Genomic DNA, 23,683 nt, shown 5'->3' with positions numbered 1-23,683 from the left:
TTTGATACCATCATTGTAGTGCCCTGTCAAAACAGAGAAGAGCTAAAAGGGTTCTCAGTGCATTCTGAATCTGCTATTCTGTGGTCCCAGTGTTTAAACTTCTTGGACTTCCCCAGTGTCTATTACTGCTTTTACAAATACAATCTCGTGGTCTATTCGTGAAGGAAATGAATACACCACATCTAAAATAACAAAGAATGGGGGTTAGATGCTCTAGGATCTTGTCATACTCTGCCATTTACTAATAAACCACTTACATTCTACAAATTGTAGGTGCTCATTTATAAAACGAAAGGGAGTAACTCTACATGAACTATAGACTTCTCCTACTCTAACATTTCATAATTTTCTAAGTTCTTTTCTTAAATTTTCTCTATATTATCATTAATTTTAATTAAAAAATAAAAATCTAACTTTCTCTTTTGAAAATCAAAGAGTAATTCCCGTAGTCCTACAATAATGGGATAATTAGTTCTGAAACCTGTCAAGTGTCATGTTTCATATGAAGAGAAAGTCATATTAAATAATTTTAAAAAATTAAACATGGACTTTGTAGCACAAAGACAAGGTCCCCCCCAAATGGTGTTCCTTTATTTACTAGAAATGTTCAGCTCTGCATTAAAGTTGAAATAAAATAAATATATTAATTTTGAGGTGCAAAAATTTCTTATAAAAATCAATTTTTCTTTTCTGTCCATACAAACAAAAGTATGGAATGACATTAGAGGTCAGGTTTATTTGGTAATAGAATGTAGCTTCTTGATATTTTTGATTTTAGGAAAGAATATCAACATCAAAACTTGTTTCAACTTTACTTTTATTTAAAATGAGGCCATATTTTCCTCTTATAAAAAGAGAGTTCAACTAGAACTGTCAATTTTCTCATCTGTAAAACAAGAGCACTGAATCAGCTGACTGTATTCATTCAGAACTCAATTTCCTTATCTTATGATCACTAAGGTTCTCCCTAAATCTAATATACTAAGGTTCTAAGCAAAGGAAAATATATTACTAACGACATGTTTTGATTTTAGTTTCTTAGAGTTCAAATGTCCACCATTCACCTTGGTCTAAGCTTAAGGAACCATTCAAGGGGATACAATGCAGATGGGAGGAGAAAACAGAACCCTCACACAAGCTGTGCTGTGTTGCAATCAGCCTTCCGTTTGAAAAATAATCTTCTCTATAGCTTTAAAGTGATAACTTTGTACCTGCAATGCTTCTTGTTTCGAACGGATTTTCTCTGGCTCTTCCTGAACACGTTCTGAGGAATCATCGACCTCTTCGATTTCTGAGGAGGAAGGACTCTCTACTGTCACAGTCACAGGAAATTCTGATGGACCTGAGTGTCACAAGAAGAAGATAGGAAACCACAGAGTTGTTAAACTAAAGTGCAAAAAAAGAAGACAAGATTGTATAAAAGACAACACAAGCCAGATACCAAATATCCAAATATTAGAGGACACTTAACAAAAGTGATCTGAGGTATCATTATTTATAAATGTCTCTCACTGCTCTTTAGTGTAAAACAGGCAATGACTAAGTAAAAGTACAGTAACTTATTTTTGCTATGTTACTGTACAGACCTCTGTTGTACGTGGTTAGGATTAGTAATGGGAATTGCCCATATTATTTTATTAAGTTTCTTTCACAGAAGCCAAGTGAAGATCCAAGGTAAACATTTTTTCTCAGATCAACTTTATACTGCAAATGAAAAATTTATTCTTCACCATCAGACAAAAACAGTCTGGAAGAAAATGTAGTTTTTCAGAGGAAAATACATCAGTAAAGGGACTGATGAATAATCAGAAAGTCAACATATCTAAGCTGTGAATAATAGACATTAGAATTTTAAAAAATAAATCACATACACATACACAACTAAAACTGACCCATCAAAAATTTCATCTTCTCACCACCCTTAAGCCAAAACTAGGGCAACAATTCTCCCAGCAAGCTTCACTGCCACTGCAATGTTGTTCAATAGGGCATTTCCAAACATTTAAAAACTGACCTGGCCACAACCCCATAAAAGTCTACAGATCATAAAGAACTGTGCTGGGATTACATAACCACGCAGAAGACAAGTCACTAGGACATCATTTTGACAACAAGCAGCAAACCCTGCAGCATAGGAAAACCCTAACAGGAGAACAAGGTGCACACCCCTCTCTCTGGGAATGCAAGGCCAGGACTGACACCCAAGATGCTCTTCTCTCAACCTCAGCAGTGGTGCCATTCACAGAGCAACTATGCAGTCTCCCAAGACCACTGGGAAGGAGAATCTGATACTGACAGTATTAGCTTGCCACGAGGCCATAAGCGAGGGAATGTCTGTGGCCTTGGTGAGAGAGCAGAGGTTTGGGAGATGTTGCTTTATATTGGCTTTCAGATCAGGAATTTGTACATATAGCCCGCAAACAACGTTTCTTGAAAACATGTGAACATTCTTGAGTATGACAGCTCCATGTGAGGGGTCAGAAATGGCAGTCAAGTTCGTTTCACTGGGTAACAGCTGATTTGCGGACTGGAAAACAGGCTTCCTTGTTTACAGACATAGCCACAAGGCTGCCAGTTGTGTGCCAAATCCACACAACTACACAGTTGCATTGGGAGAGCGACCAAACATGTTTTACATGGATTTATTTCAGAGAGGGAAATGCTTCTTGTAAGGCTCTGTCAGTTTAAAAAGCAAGAAGAATGACCATCCACCTTTCCCAATTCAAGCCCTATATATCGTAAATATGATAGCTACACACCACCAACTGATTACATACATCAGGAGCTTTGATGAATGGAAAGCCCCTAAAGAGATATCAACAAAACGAAGTTAGATCTTCATGTAAATACATCACCAGTTAAACCCAGTTAATACAACTATTTAGTATTATGTACAGTATCCATACAGAATTGTGTATAAAAATAAATAAGCTCAAAACAAGGACCTGGAGGGCTCTGCTACGGAGAAAACAGAACAGAGTTCAGCCTACTGGCTTGGTAATAACTCTCTGAACTGCTGAGAGGCCCCTTCAGCTCCTATGTTCAGGATGGTTGAGATTTCAGTCTCTCTTCTTTAAATGGTGATATTAATCGTTCTCTAATTTACCCCCCTGTGTGAGGAGGATGGACCTGCGATTAAGTGTCTCAGGAAGAAGACAGGAAACCACAGAGCTGTGAAACTCAAGTGCAAACACTGGGGATTCAACACTATAGTTTATGCAACAGCAATTCACATTACCATTTGCAAAAAAGTAGTCGGTTGTCCAGTGGGGATTAGAAACATCCATTTAACATGAGCAACTGAACAGATATTTTACACAGTAACTACTTCAAGTACTATTTAAAATCAATTCTTTGTTTTCTTAAGCAATTGTTAATCCCCAATTTCGTGATTACTGCCAAGTAAGTCACCTGAAGATCATCTAGAGCCATCTATTTCACTTAGCAAGCCTAAAGCTATAATTCAACCATTTTATTTACTGTTCTGTGACAAAAATTACTATGAACAGCTATCCCCTGGATAAGAAATCAGCTAATGCTAGTTTGACTCACTAAATCTGATTTACTGAGTTAATAAGCCAGTTGATTTAGAATAGGTCTAATGCATATTTTTCATCCATTCTGCATTAAACTATTTCCCATGCCTAAAATGTCTTTTTTCCCATTCGTACGTATCCAAATTCCTACTTCTGTGCTGTAGGGCTTCGCTCAACTACACCTGCCTTTAATCAAACTTTTCTCACATGCACAATTGGTGATCATTTTAGTCTCCTCAAGACTCCCACGGAGTTACCTCTGTTGTGACACTTGAGAAACAACTTGAAACTCCCAATTACTTTTAATTTTTCTTCCTTAGAGGGCTCATTAGGCAGAAGCCATGTGTGAGTTACCTTTTTTCCTCTACACAAAGCACCAGAGACCACCCACATAATACAAGGTCCAAAATAAAGAACTCTAAATGACTGAAAAAGACAGGGAATGCAAACAGGTTACCTGTTGCTTTTTGCACTTTCTGCAGGACACAATGGCCGGAAACCAGACACTCCAGGTGGTAGCGGTTCAGGAGGGCAACATTCTTTACCAGCAGAGTGTTTCCTTCCATTACTTACAGGCTTCTTTGAGGCCAAGACTATGTTTGACAAAGCATGAAAAGAAGGAATCAAGATGCACCAAAGGTCTACAGAGCAACTGTCACACGTGCACACGTCGAAAGGAATCAAAAAGGCACTTGACAATGATGCCAAGCCCATTAAAAAGAGGATCGGTTTTGTACAAAGATTGTACATAAGCCAGCATTTTTAAAAAATATAAGTTCTCTACAGTAACAAGTTCTTTTAACTAAAACAAAAGTATTGAGATGTGCAGAAATGCAAAAATAAAGTTTAAAAAAAAATCCCAAAGTATGATACATTTTACGTATCATGCAGAAACACTCAAGTTTCCTGAATCTTAGAACACCTTTGGCATTTCAGAATCTCAAGGACACAGAAACACAGATATACCCATGACTTCTGCCAAACAGAATCTTCAGAAGTAGACCAAAAGTTAAATTGAAGATGAATTTTTCTATGTAAAAACAATACAAGTTATAAGGCTGCAAGTTGCTGGGGGGTAGGTGAGTCAATTTCACCCTCCTATAAGCCTGTCAACCTTCACTGCTCCTTTGATTTCATATAGAAAACACACAAAAAAACAAATGAAACCCACTGGATGAAAGAGTGAAATGTGGAGACTTACCCTATATTTCAGTAGTAAAGAGGCAAGTATCTTTATATGAAACATTTGGTTGCAAACACTAGACCTACGTGTTAATATTTTACTTAGAACAAGCCATATATTAAAATTCACATTTAAATATTTAATTTGAATTTACTGAAAACAAACATCATAGGTTAAAATGGTTATATTTATCCTTCAAAGCTACTATATTTTGTTATTTTATTTATTTATTTTAATAGACCTTGATTGGAGTATAATTGCTTCACAATTCTGTGTTAGTTTCTGTTACACAACAAAGCGAATCAGCCATATGCATACACATGTCCCCATATCCCACCCTCTTGAGCCTCCCTCCCACCCTCCCTATCCCACCCCTCTAGGTCATCGCAAAGCACCAGGCTGATCTCCCTGTGCTATGCTGCTGCTTTCTACTATATTTTAGCAGCATTAGGATGCAGGGTAAAATGGAGTGTATGCGGTAATACAGGACAAATATTTCATAGAGTGTAGCTTATTGATAATCACCACACGATCCTCTGTGATTTACATGCCTCTTAAAAATATATAGGAGCTCAGTTCATTTTGTGCTATTTTATTGTGTTTTTTAACTTAATTGCCATCAAAAAAAATGTTTGTATGCATATGGTTTGTATGTGTATACCCTTCCTTTACTTTCAGAAACTAATGCAAATACATTTGTATTAAAATTTTTTAAAATTACACTTTTCTTGTTAGGAGATTAAAAAATTTCTAATAAAAGTTCCCATCTTTTATTAGGCATACATAAGTACAATATAAATGTGACACAATTCACACCATTATTTCACCCCTATACTCACCTGGATCTAGGTATATACCCAGATACTGATTTGGCTTACCTCTATGTCTCCAAATAACTGAGGCAAATACAAAAAAAAGCCCAAGAAATAAAATTACTCTTAAAAGAGCTCAATGAGCTTGTATACTTCAGTTACATTTCCACTTTGTTTAATCATGCTAACTAAAAAAAAATGTTTAACTGTTCTCATTCCGTGATGCCCTATTATTCTGTACAAATTTTACAGAATTCCTAATATGTTTGACATATACATGTTTTATTTATATATATTTCCATTTCTAATATCATAGCAAAAGTCAATGTAGCTATTTTAAGAATGCTTTACATATGATATAAATTTTTAATAATATCTAATTAGTGTGATATCACAAATCTTAACTTCTTTGAATGTACTATTTGATTATTAAAATATCACTCTCTTGAAATAACAATTGGCAGACGATCATAAGCTTTTTTTTGACTTCATAAACACTCTTAACAACTTATTTAATACACTATTGTCCAAGCAAGTTGATGAATAGAGAATCAAAAACATACAACTTTAAGTAGAAAAAAAAAGTTGTATTTATGAAGATGTTTACAATAGTTTATTCGAGGTTATTTCCAATTTTTCACCAATTTAAAAAATTGACCTACTCAATGAAACCTTGTGAATGCAATGTTAAAGTATAACTATGAATCACAGAATTTAAATTTAGTATGAAAAGAATGGCAAATTATATTGAAGCTATGTGGAATTATGTTTATAGACAGCAGAAAGAGAAAATTAAAATGTAAATATTGCTTGATAGGATAATGGGATTAGAGGTGGTCTTTTAAATTTTTCATTTTTATGCTAATACAATACCTTTATAAAACCCAAAAATCTTCAAACAACACATTTTTTAAAAATTGTGGTAAACGACACAAAACAGAAAATTTATAATTTTAACCATTTTAAAGTGGACCGTTCAGTGATATGAAGTCAACAAAGTTTTAAAACTTTCAGAGGGCACCTGAATAAAAGATGTGTTGTCCACTGGTGATTTTAATGTATCTGGTATATAACTAAAGTCACCACAAAACTCTTTCTGGGAAATTGGCAGATCATAAACATAAAAAATTTATTTTGCTTTTTATTAAACCTTATTGTTTTGCTGTTTCAAAATTCAAATTTACTCACAAGAAAGAGTCAGTTTCATATTACATTTGGTTTCACAAATGCTGCTCCTGCTATTCATTCTTATCACCAAAAAAAAAAGACTATTTGTGACTAACGATAATATGTTACAGAAAATAAAAAGTTAAAAGGTTTTCAGTCTGCATATCTGGGAACCTAAATTAAAGCATTACACAACATTTTCAAAAACAGAAAAGCCATTTGATTTGACTAAAATCTTAGTTTTAAGATGGCAGAAAGTACCTTGATAATTTTCTTTTAAGAAAGAAAGAAAACCAAGCCATTAAAGAGAGATTCTTCCGAGAGAACTGAAACATGTTATATACCTCTGACTTGGCACTCCTTCCACCTGGAGAACTTTTTTGGTAACTGTTTTCATCACAGAATGATCTAAAGTAAAATGAATTGAAATTAGAGTAATTATTTTCCAATGAGTGGCTATTTCCATTTAAAACCAAAAGCCAACTAATTATTGCTTTTCCCATACATTTAAATATGAAATCTACATTATATAATTATACACTTATTTCCCCCTTTGTGTATTCTAATTTCTTCCTCAGAAACCTAAGATGCCATCTTGCAGACTGCCCACAGTGGCTACTATTTTGGCAGCAGCAAAGGTCAACTTTAAACATTTTGCATCTAAAGTGGCTTTGGATACCTTTGGATACAAAGTACAGTCTGAGCACCGTCCAGACGCTTAGATACCTAAAGAGCATCTAAGATATCAAACCAGGGCATCCAAGATAACAAACCAAGTCCTGATATTCCCTCAAAAGCTGCTCCTCCCATCAGCCCCCTTCTTCTAAGTGATACTACCCAGTTGCACACATAATCATCAACGACTTGTCTCCTTGGTACTATTTCCTTCATACCTCACATCTATCTGCAGGTCTTGATAGCTACACCCTCAAAACACAACCTGAATTCAACCACTTTTCACTTGCTGCAAACTTCCAACCTAACCTAGGCCATAAACATCTCTTATTTGGAGCACTGTGATAGTCTCCTAACTGGTCTCCCTGTTCCTCTTCTTTTTTTTTTTTTTTTATTGCGGTACACGGGCCTCTCACTGTTGTGGCCTCTCCCGTTGCGGAGCACAGGCTCCGGACGCGCAGGCTCAGCGGCCATGGCTCACGGGCCCAGTCGCTCCGCGGCATGTGGGATCTTCCCGGACCGGGGCACGAACCCGCGTCCCCTGCATCGGCAGGCGGATTCTCAACCACTGCGCCACCAGGGAAGCCCCCTGTTCCTCTTCTTGATCCTCCCAAGTCCCTTCTCTATACCAGGTCACCTTATTCAGATACGATTTGGATCATGCCTTGTTCCAGTTCAAACCCCTCTACTCATTTAGAATAATCCACATCTTTACTCTGGCCTTCAAGACTTTACAAGAGCAGACCCCTGGCTAGCTCCTTGACCTCATGTCATACCACACTCTTCTTCACTCGGTACTCTGCCCAGATTGGCCTCCTTGCTTTTCCTTAAATACTCTACCCACCTACATGCCTACATACTCATTGCCTCCTTGTCCTGGAATGTGCTTACTCCACATCTTCCATGGCTTGCTCCTCTCTTCATTCAGGTCTCCGTTCAAATGCCCCTTCTCCAGTGAAGCTGTCCCCTAACAAACCTATCCAATGGAGTCCTACCTGCTCTCCCTCACTCTCCTTACATTAAGATAGTTTTGCACTTCCTACTCTCTAAAATTATATTACTTCTCTGTTTACTCATTTCTATCGGATCTCCTTCACTAGAATGTAAGCTCCATGAGGGCAAGACTTTTGTCTGTCTGGTTCACTGCTTTATCCCTAGTCCCTAAACCCGTATCTGGCACACAGAAGATGATTACAAAATTACTTGTGAATCTGACAAATGAATAAAGTACTCCTGGCAAGAATTCAGAGGTTGCACAGGAAAGAAATAATGCTCTTGGTGGAAGCAGGCTTAGTATCTAGGTTCACCTCTATTCAGAGTAGAGATAAGAAAAATTTACAAGTATAATTCACTTTAATTAGTACATTAGCTGCTAAAAACATAAGGGAAGTGCAACACTAGAAAAGTACAGTTGAAGCTTGAACAACATGGGCTTGAACCTCGCGGGTCCACTGACACACGCATAGTTTTCAGTACATATGTACTATCGTCCTACATGATCCAAGGTTGGTTGAATCCACAGATGTGGAACCACTGACTATAAACTTATACCCAGATCTTCAACTGCGTAGGAGTCGACACCCCTAACCCCACGTTGTTCAAGGGCCAACTGGATATGATGAGGAAAGTTAAACACATTAAGTTTTAAAAAACTGTCAATACCTGAACAAATTCTTTTTGTTTTGCTATGTGTTCATCAATTTAAAAAAAGTGACCACATACCAACAAGCAGATTTTTTCTTATATCCAGAACGAGCAGAGTTCTGTTGGTTTCAAGGGCCTTTAGTAAAGCCTTTGCTCCTTCACTGGTGAGGCCGCACTGCTGCAGGTCAAGTGCTTTCGATGAAACACAAAAGGTCACTTGCTAACTCTACAGATTTAACATATAGACAACTCTCATTTTCTCACGTGTGGAAGAGTCCTGCACAAGACAAGTCATGGCAGGTTTGTAATTTGGGGTATGGAAAAAAACAGAAACATATACGCACACACATAATGCATAATCCAATTTAAAAACCTCTTCTTGGATGTGCAATGATAACCCTGGCTTTAGTACCAATAAATCAGACAACATATTTTACAATTACAGAACTGAAGAATAACTGTATATAACCTATGAGCAAAAAGCATCACAAAATGAATCTCAGTTCATAATTAGCAAGGGCGGCAGGGGCATGTAAACCTCACAAGCAAAACCTGGTGGAGCTCAGAAATGCACTGCATTCTTTTGATCATGATCTTCAGCTCCAAATCACACTTGAAACTAGTTCAAAGGGGAAAACAAAATAGAAGAAATGTAATAACTGTTAGTTTTAGAGGAAAAAAAGACAAGTCTAAGAGGATACAAATAATAAAAACTTTCAACAATGTGTGAATAGAGAATACATACTAAAAACCTATCATGAAAGTATGATGGTCAAGAACCCTCGCAGTAAAAGGTCAGACAAAAACCAGAAAAACTGATCATGAATTCTAGTAGTTCTGGGGCTGAACAACCTATTCATTTAAACCAAAGGGATCATCACTAAAGCACAAGTATTAAAAACGATTACTTGAAAGGAAACTATCATGAGTCTTTCGTTTAAGTGTTGTGTGGACCATCACATTAAAATAACTGGAGTCTTTCAACACCCCCATGACACACAGAAATAGCAAGTCAGACATACGGATCTGACAGGATGTGATACAACCCTTACAAACTCTCACTACAGAAGAATGGACACAGGGTATAATTAACCAAATAGCCAAATTAATACAAACAGCCAGTAAACTGCACCAGTCAATCAAATGAATACAAAATAAAACAAAATGTGGTTATTCTCCTATCAGATGAAGCCAAGATTCTGTAAGAAAAGCCTTTAAATAATGTCTATACCCTTTGGATCCAACAATTCTCTTTCTAAGAATTTAACCCAAAGAAATAGTCAGAGATATAGGTAAGGATATATATCAGAGTACTATTTGTAACTGAAAAACTGGACAAAGCTTATATACAAGAATGGATAAGCTATGTGCACTGTGCCATATTCATATAATGGAATACTGAACAATCACAAAAAATGATGTAGGAGATGAAAATTTACTGACTTGCTAAAATGCTCATACTAAATTAATTGAAAAAAGTTATAAAATTTGGAGTAATCCCACTTGCATAGAAAATGGAGAGGTACTCATTTTTGTAGTTTTACATTTTTTTACAAGTGCTACAGGCCAGTGTTTGTGAGAGGCAGGCTTCACATCTACTGTTGGGGTGGACTACAAATTGGCATAGCCTTTCTGGGTGGTAATTTGGCCATGTGTATCAAATGTCTTAAAAATATGTCACAGTCATTCCACCTGTAGTACCTTATTCTACAGAAGTAATCCCGATGGACACAGAGATGTATATACAACGTATTCACATTGTTTCTGACAGGGAAAAGCAAACTGTCTAAATAGAATTGCAAAGAATTGATTAAACTATGGGACATCAATACGACGCAATACTACATGATACATCATTAAGTGAAAAAAGCAGGAATATGAAATAGCAAGTATACTACAATTCTACTTTTGTAATCCCTAAGTGTACATATGTATTTCTAGAAAAAAAAAGAAAGTATATACACCAAAATGAACAGTGATTATATCTGGGTATTAAAATTATAGGTAATTGTTCTCTTGTTACTCTGTATTTTCTATAAAGGATATATGCAACTCTTAGAGAAAGTTTAAAAGCAAAATAAAAGCTATCAGTACAATGAGGCTTTAAAAAAATCCTATCACAATAGTATCATGCCAAAAGCTAAGCATATTTCATATTAAAAATTCAATATTTTCAATTTTAGAATTTCCCTCTAAGCCATAAATCCTCACTAAGAGATTCTGCCAAAGCACTTGCACCCAGGTCACCAATGAGCGTGTTGCAGTTCAGAGTGATGCGCCTCAAACCAGCCATGCAGTCAAGATCAGGTCTCCTGGAATGAAGACTCTCAGCCCAGGTTTCTTCATGCCTTCTGGTAGTCGGATACTTCAAAGATTTAATGGGATGAAATTAAGATGCTTGAATAAGGAAACAGGGTGTGCCTGAGTATGGCTTATTATGTCAGAGATTTACACACACACACAGATCAAGCATATATGCCAGGAGCATCAACCTGAGAAATTCAATAGTCACTTCTGGTTTACGAGTCCAGTGAGTGACCCAGATTCTGCTCGGTCAGTGATTAGATTCTAGCCACTGCATTTCCTGTTTCTGAACACTTATGTAAAGTTGGACAACTCAATTACAGTCTATGAATTATTTTCCTTATCTTCTAAGTCAGGGAATTGGTTCTAAATTCTATCTTTGCTGAGGCCCTATATTTCATCATCCTGTCCTCCAATGGCCTCCAAACACCTGACTGGGCAAACCATAAGCAAACTTTTTAATATGCATCTTATTTATTAACAAATTATATACACAAAGTTCCATACATATAATTTATGTACATGATAAACTACACAGATTTTTTAAAATAATACAAAGGTAAAAATGTTCTAATATTTTCTTTTCCTAACTCCTAAGGCATTATTTTATTTTACTTATTTTTTATAAAGATTTATTTACTTATTTGTTTGTTTGTTTGTTTGGCTGTGCCGGGTCTTTAGTTGCAGCATGCCGGATCTTTTAGTTGTGGCATGTGGGCTCTTAGTTATGGCAGGCACGTGGGATCTAGTTCCTTGAGCAGGGATCGAACCCAAGCCCCCTACATTGGGAGCACATAGTGTTAACTGCTGGACCGCCAGGGAAGTCTCAAGCATTATTTTAAAAACTATATTTACAAAATGTCTCTCACCTGCTACCTAGGGTGTGCACACCAGCTTTAGAGGCCTGGACTCTGCAGAGCCAGTTTGATGTGACTTGGGAAAATAATGGTTTGACATTTAAGCAAAAGTGCTGTCTTGAAGACATTCAATTCTTTATATTCATAAAGTAAATTTTGGTAACAGGGAACACTGACTGTAAATGAAAAAAGTCTTATTACATTCCTGAAAAAGTAAAAGACTCAAAGTGCCTTTGTTACTCTAAAAGGAAAATCATTCGTGTCATTTTTCTATTAACAATAACTTATTAAAGTTCCAAGCAGAAACAACAGCAATCACTTACACAGTGCTTAGTATGTGCCAGGCACTATTTATACAAATAAGTGCATTTAAATCTCATAATGAGGCATAGAGGTTAAGTGATTTGCCCATGGTCACTAGCTATGAAATGGGAGAAAGGGAATTTGAACCTAGGCCATTTGGCTTCCGCACCCAAGTTCCTGACTGTTTTCTACCTCAGGGGTCAATGGACTTGCCCTGTATAGGCTCAAAGAAGTTTTCACTTTTTAAAATCTAAATTTAAACATTTCCAGATTTGTGGGCTATACAGTTTCTGTTGCAACTACTCTGCCCCACTGGTGTAGGGTGAAAGGAGCCATAACTACCATGTAAACAACGGGTGCGACTATGTTCCAGAAAAACTTCCTTTACAAAGCCAGGCGACGGGCTGGATCTGGCCCACCAGCCAGAGTTTACCTATCCCTGATCTGCACCATCAAACTATTAAAAAGCCTCATGTCAAATTATTAACTAACTTTAGGCCTAAATACAGTCATTATAACCACTGTAAAGTTGTTAAGGCATTATTTTAAAAACTGTATTTACAAATTGCTGATGTACTGACTTTTATTAGTTTAAAAACTACAACAGCTAATAAACACTTGATTCATTTAAGTCTTGAAGACTAGAATGGCATAGTTTCTTCACAGTATTACAATAAAAGTTTTCAGTAAAAAAACATACATAAAAGTATTATTAGGTATTATATATTAAATCTCTTATTTCTAAAATTAAGTGGACTATCATTACTAAATGGTAGAATCCCAAACTGAAAACTGGTCATATTCTTTCAGCAAAATGAAAGCTGCGCTCACATGTATCAAAAGACAAAAATTAGGGCTTCCCTGGTGGCGCAGTGGTTGAGAGTCCGCCTGCCAATGCAGGGGACATGGGTTCGTGCCCCGGTCCAGGAAGATCCCACATGCCACGGAGCGGCTAGGCCCGTGAGCCATGGCCGCTGAGCCTGCGCGTCCAGAGCCTGTGCTCCGCAACGGGAGAGGCCACAACAGTACCACACACACACACAGAAAAAAGACAAAAATTAACTGCCTTCTGTATCAATATATTAATGTGTTTCAATCACATATGTTTTCATGAAAGTTTAAACATAAAATCACCTTTAAGATCTAGGCCATGTGATGTGCTCCTTGCCATGTCAGAATATACCCCTTGACGTTTACTTAACTTGTCTTAAGTGTGATAGAATTCTTTATACCTTGACAAATAACTAAAAGGAAAAAAAAAAAAAACCCCACACACAATAAGATGAAGAGCCTATACATTTGTCAATCTTGACTTATTTGCTTTTCTTGAGTCAGTTGGAAGTTTATAGCCACATTCTCAAAATCATTAACTACAATCTTCCCAAACAGGTAATTGATGAACAGATGCATTCTAAAACTTGTCAGTAACAAAGTGCTATTCCAGTTTACAGCAACAGTTTAATTCTATTTAGATACTAAAACTGAATACACTGAATACTGCAAACTTGATTCCCAACCACTCAGCAAAGTATTACATACCTTTTCAGATATAGGGAAAAAAAGAAAAAAGAGAAAAAGCATACGATTCTTCCTATTTTCATTTCCAAAGATACATCCCAATCTTAATGATCAATCAGCGATTTAAACGTCAACTATAAACCCAGCATACTGCTGCTATGCAGTGTACTAGAGCAATAGAAGAGAGAGGACCTCAAACCCTCTGTTCCCTCAAATTCAAAGGCAGGCTTCCTGACCCCTCCAGACCACTACTGGACACAGGGAAGGCACACTAATGTTTCAGGACCCCAACCAACAGTCACCTGCTTTGTGATTACTTCCATGACACACCCTCACCAACACCACTGAGTTTGCTGCTCCTACGGGACGTTACATGTATTTCCTATTTTAACACATACCACAGTGCATCATAATTATGATTGCAGATAGATGATCTAACAATTGAAAGAGAATGATGACTTTTTTGCTCTTTACATCTTGCTATTTCCCGTCCCATAATATTTCTTGAAGCGAAACCATAAAATATAGACAAACACAAAAAACAGAAAATATACAAAACGTGTGCTTTGCACCTTAACGCAAACTTAAGTAAAATTAGTTCTGACAGTATCCAGCATGACAAACTTCCATGGTACAAATGAGAATGGACCAAGGTTTGAGCAGGTACAGGAGACAATCCAGGCATGAACACCACCAAGGAAAGGTAGACAGGAAGTAACATGGTGTGTAGGAAATCACGAGACCAGTCTGATGGGAAGAGACTTAAACAAGACTGAAACTCACTTTCTAAACCTCCATCTCCAACTGGACAATTCGCAGGACACAGGTGCACCAAAGTGGCCAATTTATTCAATCCCTTTAATATGGAGGAAGAGTTTAAAATTTTACTGGTTTAATTTGCCCCAAAAGCAACTCTCAACAGTTATGGCCTCTGTCGTCGGAGCTTTGTATGAAATTAAGTCAAAGTGTGGAGCTCCTTTGCCTTTTTTTTTCTCCTTAAAAAAGAAAAGAAACAATTGTTCCGAGTAAAAACAAACATATTCCAAAGCATGTGTACATTGAAAAGTAAAGAAACTTTATTAACAACTTCATAAAAACTGACTTAAAATTTTAAAAAGAAAAAAACATGTTTTGAAGTCCTTCCGACTGGAGTCGTGTCTCATAGTGTCCTTTCTTCACAGAAATAGTCGTATTATGACACATATGCACAAGGATTAACACCATGACACACTGTACACGGCGGGCCCCAGCGAGCTCACCAGTCGTCGTCTGAGTCCAGGTCTCTGGGGAGGATTCACTCCACGGATGAGCCCAGCAGAGTCTGAAGCTCGTTCGTGAACTCCACCAGATCTAAGAGCTCCTTACTTTCTGGATTACAGGACTCCAGGTCTTTGGGGCAAGAGAATAAGAGACTTGCTGACACTTGCCGGCAGAACTCGGCCTCCGCGATGGTGACAATTTCCACATTTGGGAAATTGCAGCGGAATATGCAGGAGGACATTTGCAGTTTCTTGAGCAGGTCTGAGAGCAACAGCCAGTTACGAGGCCTACACCAGAGAAAGGACAGTGGTTTGAGTTTCCGGCAAAATTAGAGGCGCTCCCAACTATGAACTACCCGTCTCCTGGCGGTGAAAGGGCCTGCTACTTCCACTTTGATTACCCCACCCCCACCCCACTTCTCACTGTCCTTAGAAGATCTACTTCTTCTTTTTTTTTTTTTTTAAATTTTATTTATTTATTTATTTTCGGCTGCACTGGGCCTGTTGCGGCGCACAGGCTTTCTCTAGTTGTGGCTCGCGGGCTCTAGAGCGCAGGCTCAGTAGCTGTGGCGCACGGGCTTAGTTGCTCCGTGGCATGTGGGATCTTCCCGGACCAGGGCTCGAACCTGTGTCCCCTGAACTGGCAGGCGGATCCTTAACCACTGTGCCACCAGGGAAGCCCGGAAGATCTACTTCTAGCAGGGGAACTCTGGACTCATGTGCATGTGTTAAGAGACCACCTAGGGCGGATCAGCCAACTTAGACAAAAGCAGGAGCAGCGCCCCTGAACGAGCCTCGTTGCAGGCCACCCCAGTGCTGCCTTGGCTCTGGTCACAACTCAGGTCACCCCTCTCCAAGTAAGTGCACCCCGTTCTAGTCACTGGGGAAAACCAGTCTGTATGCCAACCCAAGGGAGATGGCAAACACCTCTTTGACCTCTCCTCTCCTCCGGCCCTCACGGAGAGAGCATGAGAAACACTCGAGGTCACCTGGCTTTCCTTTCCTTTCCCACACCTCCAACCCGCCCCTCAATGCTGCCGGGAGTGAAGCTTTTTCGAGAAGGGAGGTGGTACAATCCTTCCTGATACCCTGCCACGCTTTATGATCTCTATCCCGAATACAGTGTCACCACAAAGGCAGACACGTTCCCAGCCTCAGAGTCCAAGGAGGATGCTACTCCTTAAGCACCGGGGTCAACACACAGCAGAGCAAGCTCTCCTGATGTGTTCACTCCGAAGGGCTGGTCATGGGGCACAGTGGCCCGACCGTGGGGACAAGACTCGATCTAAGCAAATCTGAAGACACATAAGATGCCAGGTGCCACATACGGCTTTCTCTAATCTTATACGAGAAGAGGGTACACATCAGTATCGTCCCGTGGACCTCACGCGCCTTGGAAGGCCCCTATGGTAGCCGTTTGGGGAGGATCCCTTCCCCAAGGGTTTAGTGACTGAAACTGTGCAATTGCAGTCGCTGACTCCCGTGTCCTTTGGGCTCTAGGGGTGTGTTCCAATGAGGGCAGTTGGCTGGGGAGCCCTCCAACCACCCAAACTTTTCTGGAAAAGTTCCACTGCATTATGTGAGGTCGGTGGACACTTGGTGAGGAATTCACTCACCCCCCAACCCATCCACCCTCATCTGCTGAAGGGGACTTCTAACTCCTGCCACCCCACAGAGCAGCTGGGCTGGCTCTCGACCACACGCTGGCCACGCTCACCCCTGAGCGACGGACACCTGGACGTTATAACACGGCAAAAGGGGGTCTTCAGAAAATTCAGATTCCAATAGGTCACCATAGGCCTCGTTGCTGCCATCCTGGTCCTCCGGTCCTGGGGGATTTGCTAAAACATCGTAACCACTTTCATCATCTGGTTCTAAACGGGGGGGCAAACAAGAGAGAGGTCAGTAAGCTGGAGCAAGATTCCAGCTGTTCGCCAAAAAGGACCCTGGAAAAATTCTTTCCCAAGCAAGTCCTGCTCACAGCACCACCCCCACCTCCACAAGCCCAACTGAAACGAACAAGGCTGCTCACCACACACACAGCTGCCAGAGAACTCCGAAGAGCAACCGGGGCTACCATCGTCAGGAGCCTGCAGGTTATTTAAACAGTCTGGAGAGAGAGGGGGAGAGAGAGAGAGAGAGAGAGAGAGAAACAAGATAACGCCTGCTGGTAAGAGGCAAATGCTGCTGGAGTTCGGGAACATCTCACGCTGGGGCTGGTGTCACCTCCTGATAAGTCCCACTGCACACGCCTCCAGGTATCTGACTGAAACCTCCCCACGCGTCCACCCGCCTTCCTGAGGGACTGCCCGCCTCACCGCCCCAGCCTGCCAAACAAAAGCTAGCCTGGCTAGCTAAGAGTTTTCCAGCCCCCCACCTCGCAAAACTCAAAGTATGTATCTCTTCTTTGACAGACTAACGTTGGGCCGCTTTTCCCAGTAAAGGGTCACTTAGAGTAAACGGGGGGTGGGGGTAGGGGGAACCCAGGTGAAAGGCTGTGAAGTCACCGTCTAGATGCTTGAACAAGACCGTGTCTTGACCTCTGCTGTACCTGTTAAGAACTTCTCCAGAAGTTCGCTGTGGTTCACTTTCTTGATGGTTCTACCTGAGTATGTAGCCAGGGTAGGATCAGCACCGTAGGAGAGGAGCAAGCAGACAATTTCGAGATGATCATTCTTGACAGCATCGTGGAGAGGCCTAGGAGAGGTGCGGGGGATTACACCCGTGCACGCGACGCTTGCTTCTAAGGACACGGGGCAAAATCGAGCGTGTGCGGCCAAGCCTCAGAGGCGCGCTATTTCACCGAGGAGGTGAGTGTACGGTCGCTGCGACAAATTACTCTGTTATTTCAACACATAACCCTTTACGGGACAGGTGAAGGGACCATCTCAGGCTTAATTCTTCAATGCACATCTCTCTTAATGCATGGCCCAAGGAGGAACTCAGGCCACGATGAAAACGTTTCCAATGAACTTAAATAGTGACAGACTGTAAGAAGGTAACGTACGGCGGGGTGGGGGGAAGAACCCCAGCACCACGGAAGCAGATACGACAAGCCATTGTTACACCATTACAAACAAAACCCAAAAAGTGCAGTTTGTAAAAGAAACTAGGGGCAAAGCGGAACCTCTCCTGAAACCAACTTGGAGATGCGTGATCAACCCTCTCGCCCAGAAGCAGTCGACAGGCAGGGCGAGTTCTCAGGAGGATACAGAGTCCTCCTGCCCGTGTCCGCTGGGGTCAGGAACACTGTCCGCAGTCCCATCCAGAAAGGATGCTATTTGGAAACCATGAACCACCAAATACCTTACGGTTTTGCTAATTTTATGACTGCCAGGAAAGCCCCAGTGCCCTGCCTCGTGGTGGCATCCCAGGTACAACCGGGAAGATGCTTGGGCTGACTCAGACCTGGGCCTCTGGCCAATAAACCAAGGTCAAGGACAGAGTGGGGGCCAGGCCCGGGGATGTGGGTGGACACGGCAGGTCCTATCAAGCCAGTTGCCACTGGACCTGTCTGTACTCCTGCAACTTTCAACTCACATATATGTTCAAGATTGAGATTCAACAGACGCTGGTGAAGAGTCCAGGGTCTTAAAAGAGAACACCCCTGATTATTCATGCAGGCTCAACATTTTCAGGGACTTCTGTCCATAAGAGCATCACAGAGTTTTAAAGTTCTATGTAAATTTGCCAGAAAGATCTGTCCGATTCCATTCTAGAGGACTCCGCCATCAGTGTGCTTACATGGCACTCACTCTCCATCTTTCCTTCTGGGGTTCCCCGCACACCCTGAGAACCACTGCCTATGCCCCAGCAGGGCCAGGCCAAGAGCAAGACCGCCACTGACCCGGTTCCATCCTGGGCACTGCAGTTGACATTGGCGCCATATTCAAGGAGGTGTCGTACGATGTTGAGCCGACCTCTTGCACAAGCCTCGTGCAGGGCACAGTAACCCGCGTTGTCGCGGTGGTTCACATCACAAATCTTGTTCTCCAGGCAGTACAAGACCACTTCCTATGGGGAGAGGAGAGGAGAGGAGAGGAGATACCATCAGACACCATACAGTGAACCTTGTAAGCGTGACCTCCCCATAGCTTGGCGGTGCCCACTTTCAAAGGCATACATCCTTGGGGCCAAAAGCCCACCATGGCGCGGGCAGGCGGCAGGCATCCTGGTGGGGGGCGAGAGTGCGTGAGAAGGGCTTGGAGATGCAGACAGTGTTGTCTAAGGCTCTGCTGCACCAGTGGCCTGGCCATGGGCAAGTTACCCTTGAACTTCTCCAAGCTTCCACAGGGCTGCTGAGAGGACGCATTCGGATAGCGATTCGGATAGCGATGAAAGCCCTCAGCCCAGGGGCCGACATGACCAGTACAGAGGTGTCACGGCTGCTAACATCTTAGATGACACATTGCCAAGCACAGACCATTCTCACTTGATGGGTCTGTTCAGTCAGTGGCAGTGGACGATAACACAAGTTTAGATAAAAGTATGGATGACCAACACTTAAAGAGAGCTTAAATCAGCCAGAGAACATTCCCCAGCTTAGAGAAGCAGGGACACCCAGGTCAGCTACATCCTCGCACCCCTTGTTAAGACCCCAAATCAGACCCTGGGCCTCAGATGCTCTTGTCTGTACGTTAAGTGGAGTTAAAGAGAAGCTCTCTCCCTCCATCCTCGAGGAATGACACAAAATGCCTCCAATAACCCCACCCTCTATTTTGCCTCACTCCACCCTCTCGAGTAAATATGAAAATTTTAGACTGATTCTGCCCCAAGTTAATGACAGGAACCTGATACACCACAGGCTGCAACCTCCACATTTCAAGAATCAAATAAAACATTCACCCCCGCCCCCGGAGATGTTCTGTGTCAACACTGTGCATTAGAATCACTGTTATTAACCTTATTTCTTTGGCTTGTTAAAATATTAATATGAACCACTCCCAGTAAGCAGAGCAGGAATTTATTCAATGTTTTATTACCTTAAGAAAGTTTTCAGACACATCGAAAGCATTTGCCACCAGAAAACACGTTATACTGTTTATACTGGGTAAGTTGTGCCCAGCAGAGAGCCGTCAGGTTCTGAGAGCTGGGAGTAGGCAGAACGTGCACGTGGCCTAAAACATGGTCTGCAGGGTAAGGGGGGATGGGATGGGGTCAGAACAGGCCTCCTTGTGACATCTCTCAGGTAACTCATCTGTTAAACCTAAAACGGGGGTCATTCTAGCCGCCCATAAGTGCGAGATGGGTTCTGTAAAACCTTTTATGCCCTTTGGAGGACACGCCAATCAAAGGTGACCACTCACTTGGGAGCGAACTAGAATGTTCCATTTGCTTACCACGTGAACCCAATGGGGCATGCTGGTAAACCTGGCCATCGGTGCCCTGTTACTTCAGGTCACTGCAGCAGCTCCCTTCCAAAACAAGAGGAAGAGAAAAGGCACGCCCACGAATGCGTGTCTCCGTTTACATCCCAACCTGCCAGAAAGCCCACAATCCTCTGGGCTCCCAGGCCACCTGCCCCGAACCCTGGTATCCAGGATACCGCATGAAGCTGCTGCTCTTTTAGCAGGCCCTCATTAGCCAGACTTGAGTGGACGGCTGCAAGCTAATGAGTTGTGTGCCCCAGCCAGGGAGAGGCCCTGTCACGTGGCTCTGGGATCAGTGCTGAACGCCACCAACTGCTGTGCACACATCAATTTACTCAACCCAGGGTTTATTTGCTGTGACAATCATGGCCTTCACCTGGAAACCTTCATCACTACTAGGGCAGATTCAAGGGTACCTAGAAATGAAAGGCCGTCCAAGCTGATGGGTAAGTCAACTCTCTTCTCCTGGAAGATGGCAGCAAAGGCAGCAGTAGCCCCACGGCCAGGTCAGACTTTTTGCCACGGGCTGTCCTAACTCAACCACGTTGATCCCACTATTTACACAGTGCTTCTCATTTCCCCAGATGAGGACGTCTTCTGTCACCCACAGGAACCCAGGAGATAGCAGGAAAGGAAGGTAGTACTATCCTCATTCCACACTTGGAAACTGAGGCCCAGAGGTATTAAACCCCAAGTTCAATTAACATGAAGTACTAGACCTATAACTCAGGTCTTTGGTACCTGGTCAGCTGGGAAGATTCAAAAGGCCCAAGAGGGCCCCAGTTAGAGGGATGCAATCCAGCTGTGACGAGCATCCCACAGGCCTTCTCTGTTGGGGGTCAAGTGGGCTAACTACACTCTCCTAGCTAGGAGGGTGATGGCCTCTAAATGGATGGCAACCGTCGCCACCAACACTTTCTCTAACTGAAAGGTGAAGAGGCGGGGCGAGTCTGTCGACGCAACACATTCCTTGGTTTCTTTTCTCCGCTAGAAATAAACGGGAGTGTCTGAAGGGCAGCCCAGCCATTCCCGAGCAAAGTCAAACTGCTTTTGTCGGACAGCTCTCTGTTCAGCGGCTATAAGCCGAATGCCATTACCCGCAAAATGTAACCATAAAGGCCATAAGCCCGCCGTTGTTAGTTAATTAAATGCCTCATTAACTTTTTAAAAAACATGACTTATTCAATTCATAGAAAATTTAACCATCACCGCTAAAGGCACAAGCATGTGCTTGCACACTGGCGTTTTAGCCTAAGAAATAGAAGCCTTTTTGCAAGGAGGGAAAGGATTGAGGTCTTTGGCCACGCAAGTGATCTATTTAACGCGGATCTGAAGCCAGAGTGTGTTTCTAAACTTCCAGAACCAGATTATCATGACATAAAGCTCAGACAGCCTTTATACTGCACATGGTATCTTTGGCTAAGCAGAAGAAAATAACCAAGAATGCTGAAGACAAAACTTCAGGAAAACCCTCCCAAACCACACCCTTATCTGGTTAAGCAAACTGTCCTTCAATTTTACAAGGTTTAAGCTGCCACATCTCCCAACTGGGCCATCATCCCAACATTTAAAATTCTGCCCAGAGAAATCCCAGAAAGTTGGATTCAAAGTTGAAAGCGTTCATCTACTTGTCACAATGTTCAGCATCAACACTGGTGATCTGTGGAATCTACATATTGAAATTTACATTTGAAGAAAAAAACAAATCCCACCGTAAACATTCCCAAGGCTTCCTGTGCAATCAAAGGCCAGGTAGCCTAAAAAAGTATGGATCAAGTGCCCCTTGGTCCAGGCCTCAGAGCCACCAAACCAAAATGGAAACTGTCTTAGAGGACCAACGAGGGTCTTTTGACGTCTCTGGTCCCAAAGGGAGGCTGCTGGAAATGATGCCAAGTTCACAGGTGGGGCTCGGAGCCCCGCCCTCCACGGCGGGTGCAGCAGCACCCCGCCCCCCATCTCCAGCATTTGCTGGAAGCGGGAGTCTACTTTCTCAACCCTAACCCAAAAGTTGGGGTTAGGGGTCTCCCCCCCACCTCCAGCGTTTGCTGGAAGCAAGGAGACTATCTTCTCAACCACGGGGGGTCTAGCTCAACACTATGTGCAACATCTGCTCTGTCCTCCTAGGCGCCCGCTCTCAGCTCTTGGGAAACCAACTGGGTGCTCCTTGGACTTCACCTGCAAGTAACTGCGCTAACTCCCAGAAAGTGCTCTCTAGCTAATGGAGAGGTCTCCAAGAGACGTGTAGATATAAACAACAGCACATTCAACCCACAACAACAACAACAAAACACCCCCAAACTAAGCATAGCCCTACTGCTTCCAACTTCCCACCCACAGTCATGCCTTAGGGCCAAGGCAGGCACACTTCCAAGGGCTCACGGCACTATGGACCGGGGTGGGGGGACACGACAGGAGACGGGGGACAGGGGCACAGAGCTGGCTGAGGGTGTGGGCGCCAGGGCTCCGGGCCAGCCTGGGTCCTGCCACCCCAGTGCTCAGCCACACCTCCACGCTCAGCCTGCTGAACCGCGTTTTACTGTCACCATTCAACTCCCAGAGGGCTGATGCCAGCACAGAAAAATGCCTTTGCCCTGTGGGCTATTACATCACAATTGCTACTGACAAGTATGGTGGGGGAACTGCACAGGGCAGAGAGAGTCATCTGTCTCACAGAGGTTTTGAACTGTAAAAAGGGCAATTCCAGTGTGAGCCAGTCTTGCTGAGGAGCGTGGTGGGCTGTGGAGCACTGCTGGATTGCTACCTGTACGGGTATCAGCTAACCCCTCTGAGGCTCCGTTTCCTCATCCGAGAATGGGCTAGTACTCGTTACTCCCAAGTGAAGATGTTAAAAGGGTGAAAGGAGTTACCACGGATCACACGGGCTTAGGCAGGTATCAGCTATCTTTCTATGTTGCTCTAGCAATAGAGGCTATCACTGTCATCAGCCGTGCTGGCTTGGGATACAGCAGTGTGGACAGGGAGTTTTGGGCAAGGCTCAAGCCCTGCTCCCCGCCCATCAGCCCTCGGCTCCCGTGCCCTCTCAGAAAGAGACTGCT

General features: G+C 42.2%; 1 protein-coding gene and 1 pseudogene across 2 annotated transcripts in view; both read right to left on the bottom strand.

Annotated features, from left to right (window-relative positions):
- Nucleotides 1-15,202, bottom strand: part of LOC307069980 (centrosomal protein of 78 kDa-like) — a 27,722-nt pseudogene extending 12,520 nt beyond the window's left edge. The window contains exons 1-9 of the transcript in view: nucleotides 15,179-15,202; nucleotides 14,783-14,855; nucleotides 13,616-13,725; nucleotides 11,208-11,382; nucleotides 9,096-9,209; nucleotides 6,993-7,106; nucleotides 3,994-4,188; nucleotides 2,756-2,805; nucleotides 1,212-1,342 (exon numbers count right to left, since the gene is read on the bottom strand). The product of the transcript in view is annotated as a centrosomal protein of 78 kDa-like (transcript). The remainder of the gene's footprint in view (nucleotides 1-1,211; nucleotides 1,343-2,755; nucleotides 2,806-3,993; nucleotides 4,189-6,992; nucleotides 7,107-9,095; nucleotides 9,210-11,207; nucleotides 11,383-13,615; nucleotides 13,726-14,782; nucleotides 14,856-15,178) is intronic.
- LOC307069978 (BCL-6 corepressor-like) overlaps nucleotides 15,054-23,683 on the bottom strand; it is a 20,874-nt gene continuing 12,244 nt past the window's right edge. Inside the window, 5 exon segments of the mRNA XM_079728603.1 lie at nucleotides 15,054-15,546; nucleotides 16,976-17,132; nucleotides 17,291-17,368; nucleotides 17,810-17,955; nucleotides 19,106-19,272. Coding sequence (XP_079584729.1) covers nucleotides 15,294-15,546; nucleotides 16,976-17,132; nucleotides 17,291-17,368; nucleotides 17,810-17,955; nucleotides 19,106-19,272 — 801 coding nt within the window. The 3' untranslated portion in view covers nucleotides 15,054-15,293.

The sequence above is a fragment of the Hyperoodon ampullatus genome, assembly GCF_949752795.1.
Source record: "Hyperoodon ampullatus genome assembly, contig: scaffold_416, whole genome shotgun sequence".
Lineage (NCBI taxonomy): Eukaryota > Metazoa > Chordata > Mammalia > Artiodactyla > Ziphiidae > Hyperoodon > Hyperoodon ampullatus.
Note: the sequence above shows the minus strand (reverse complement) of the source record. Positions and strands in the feature narration are given on the sequence as shown.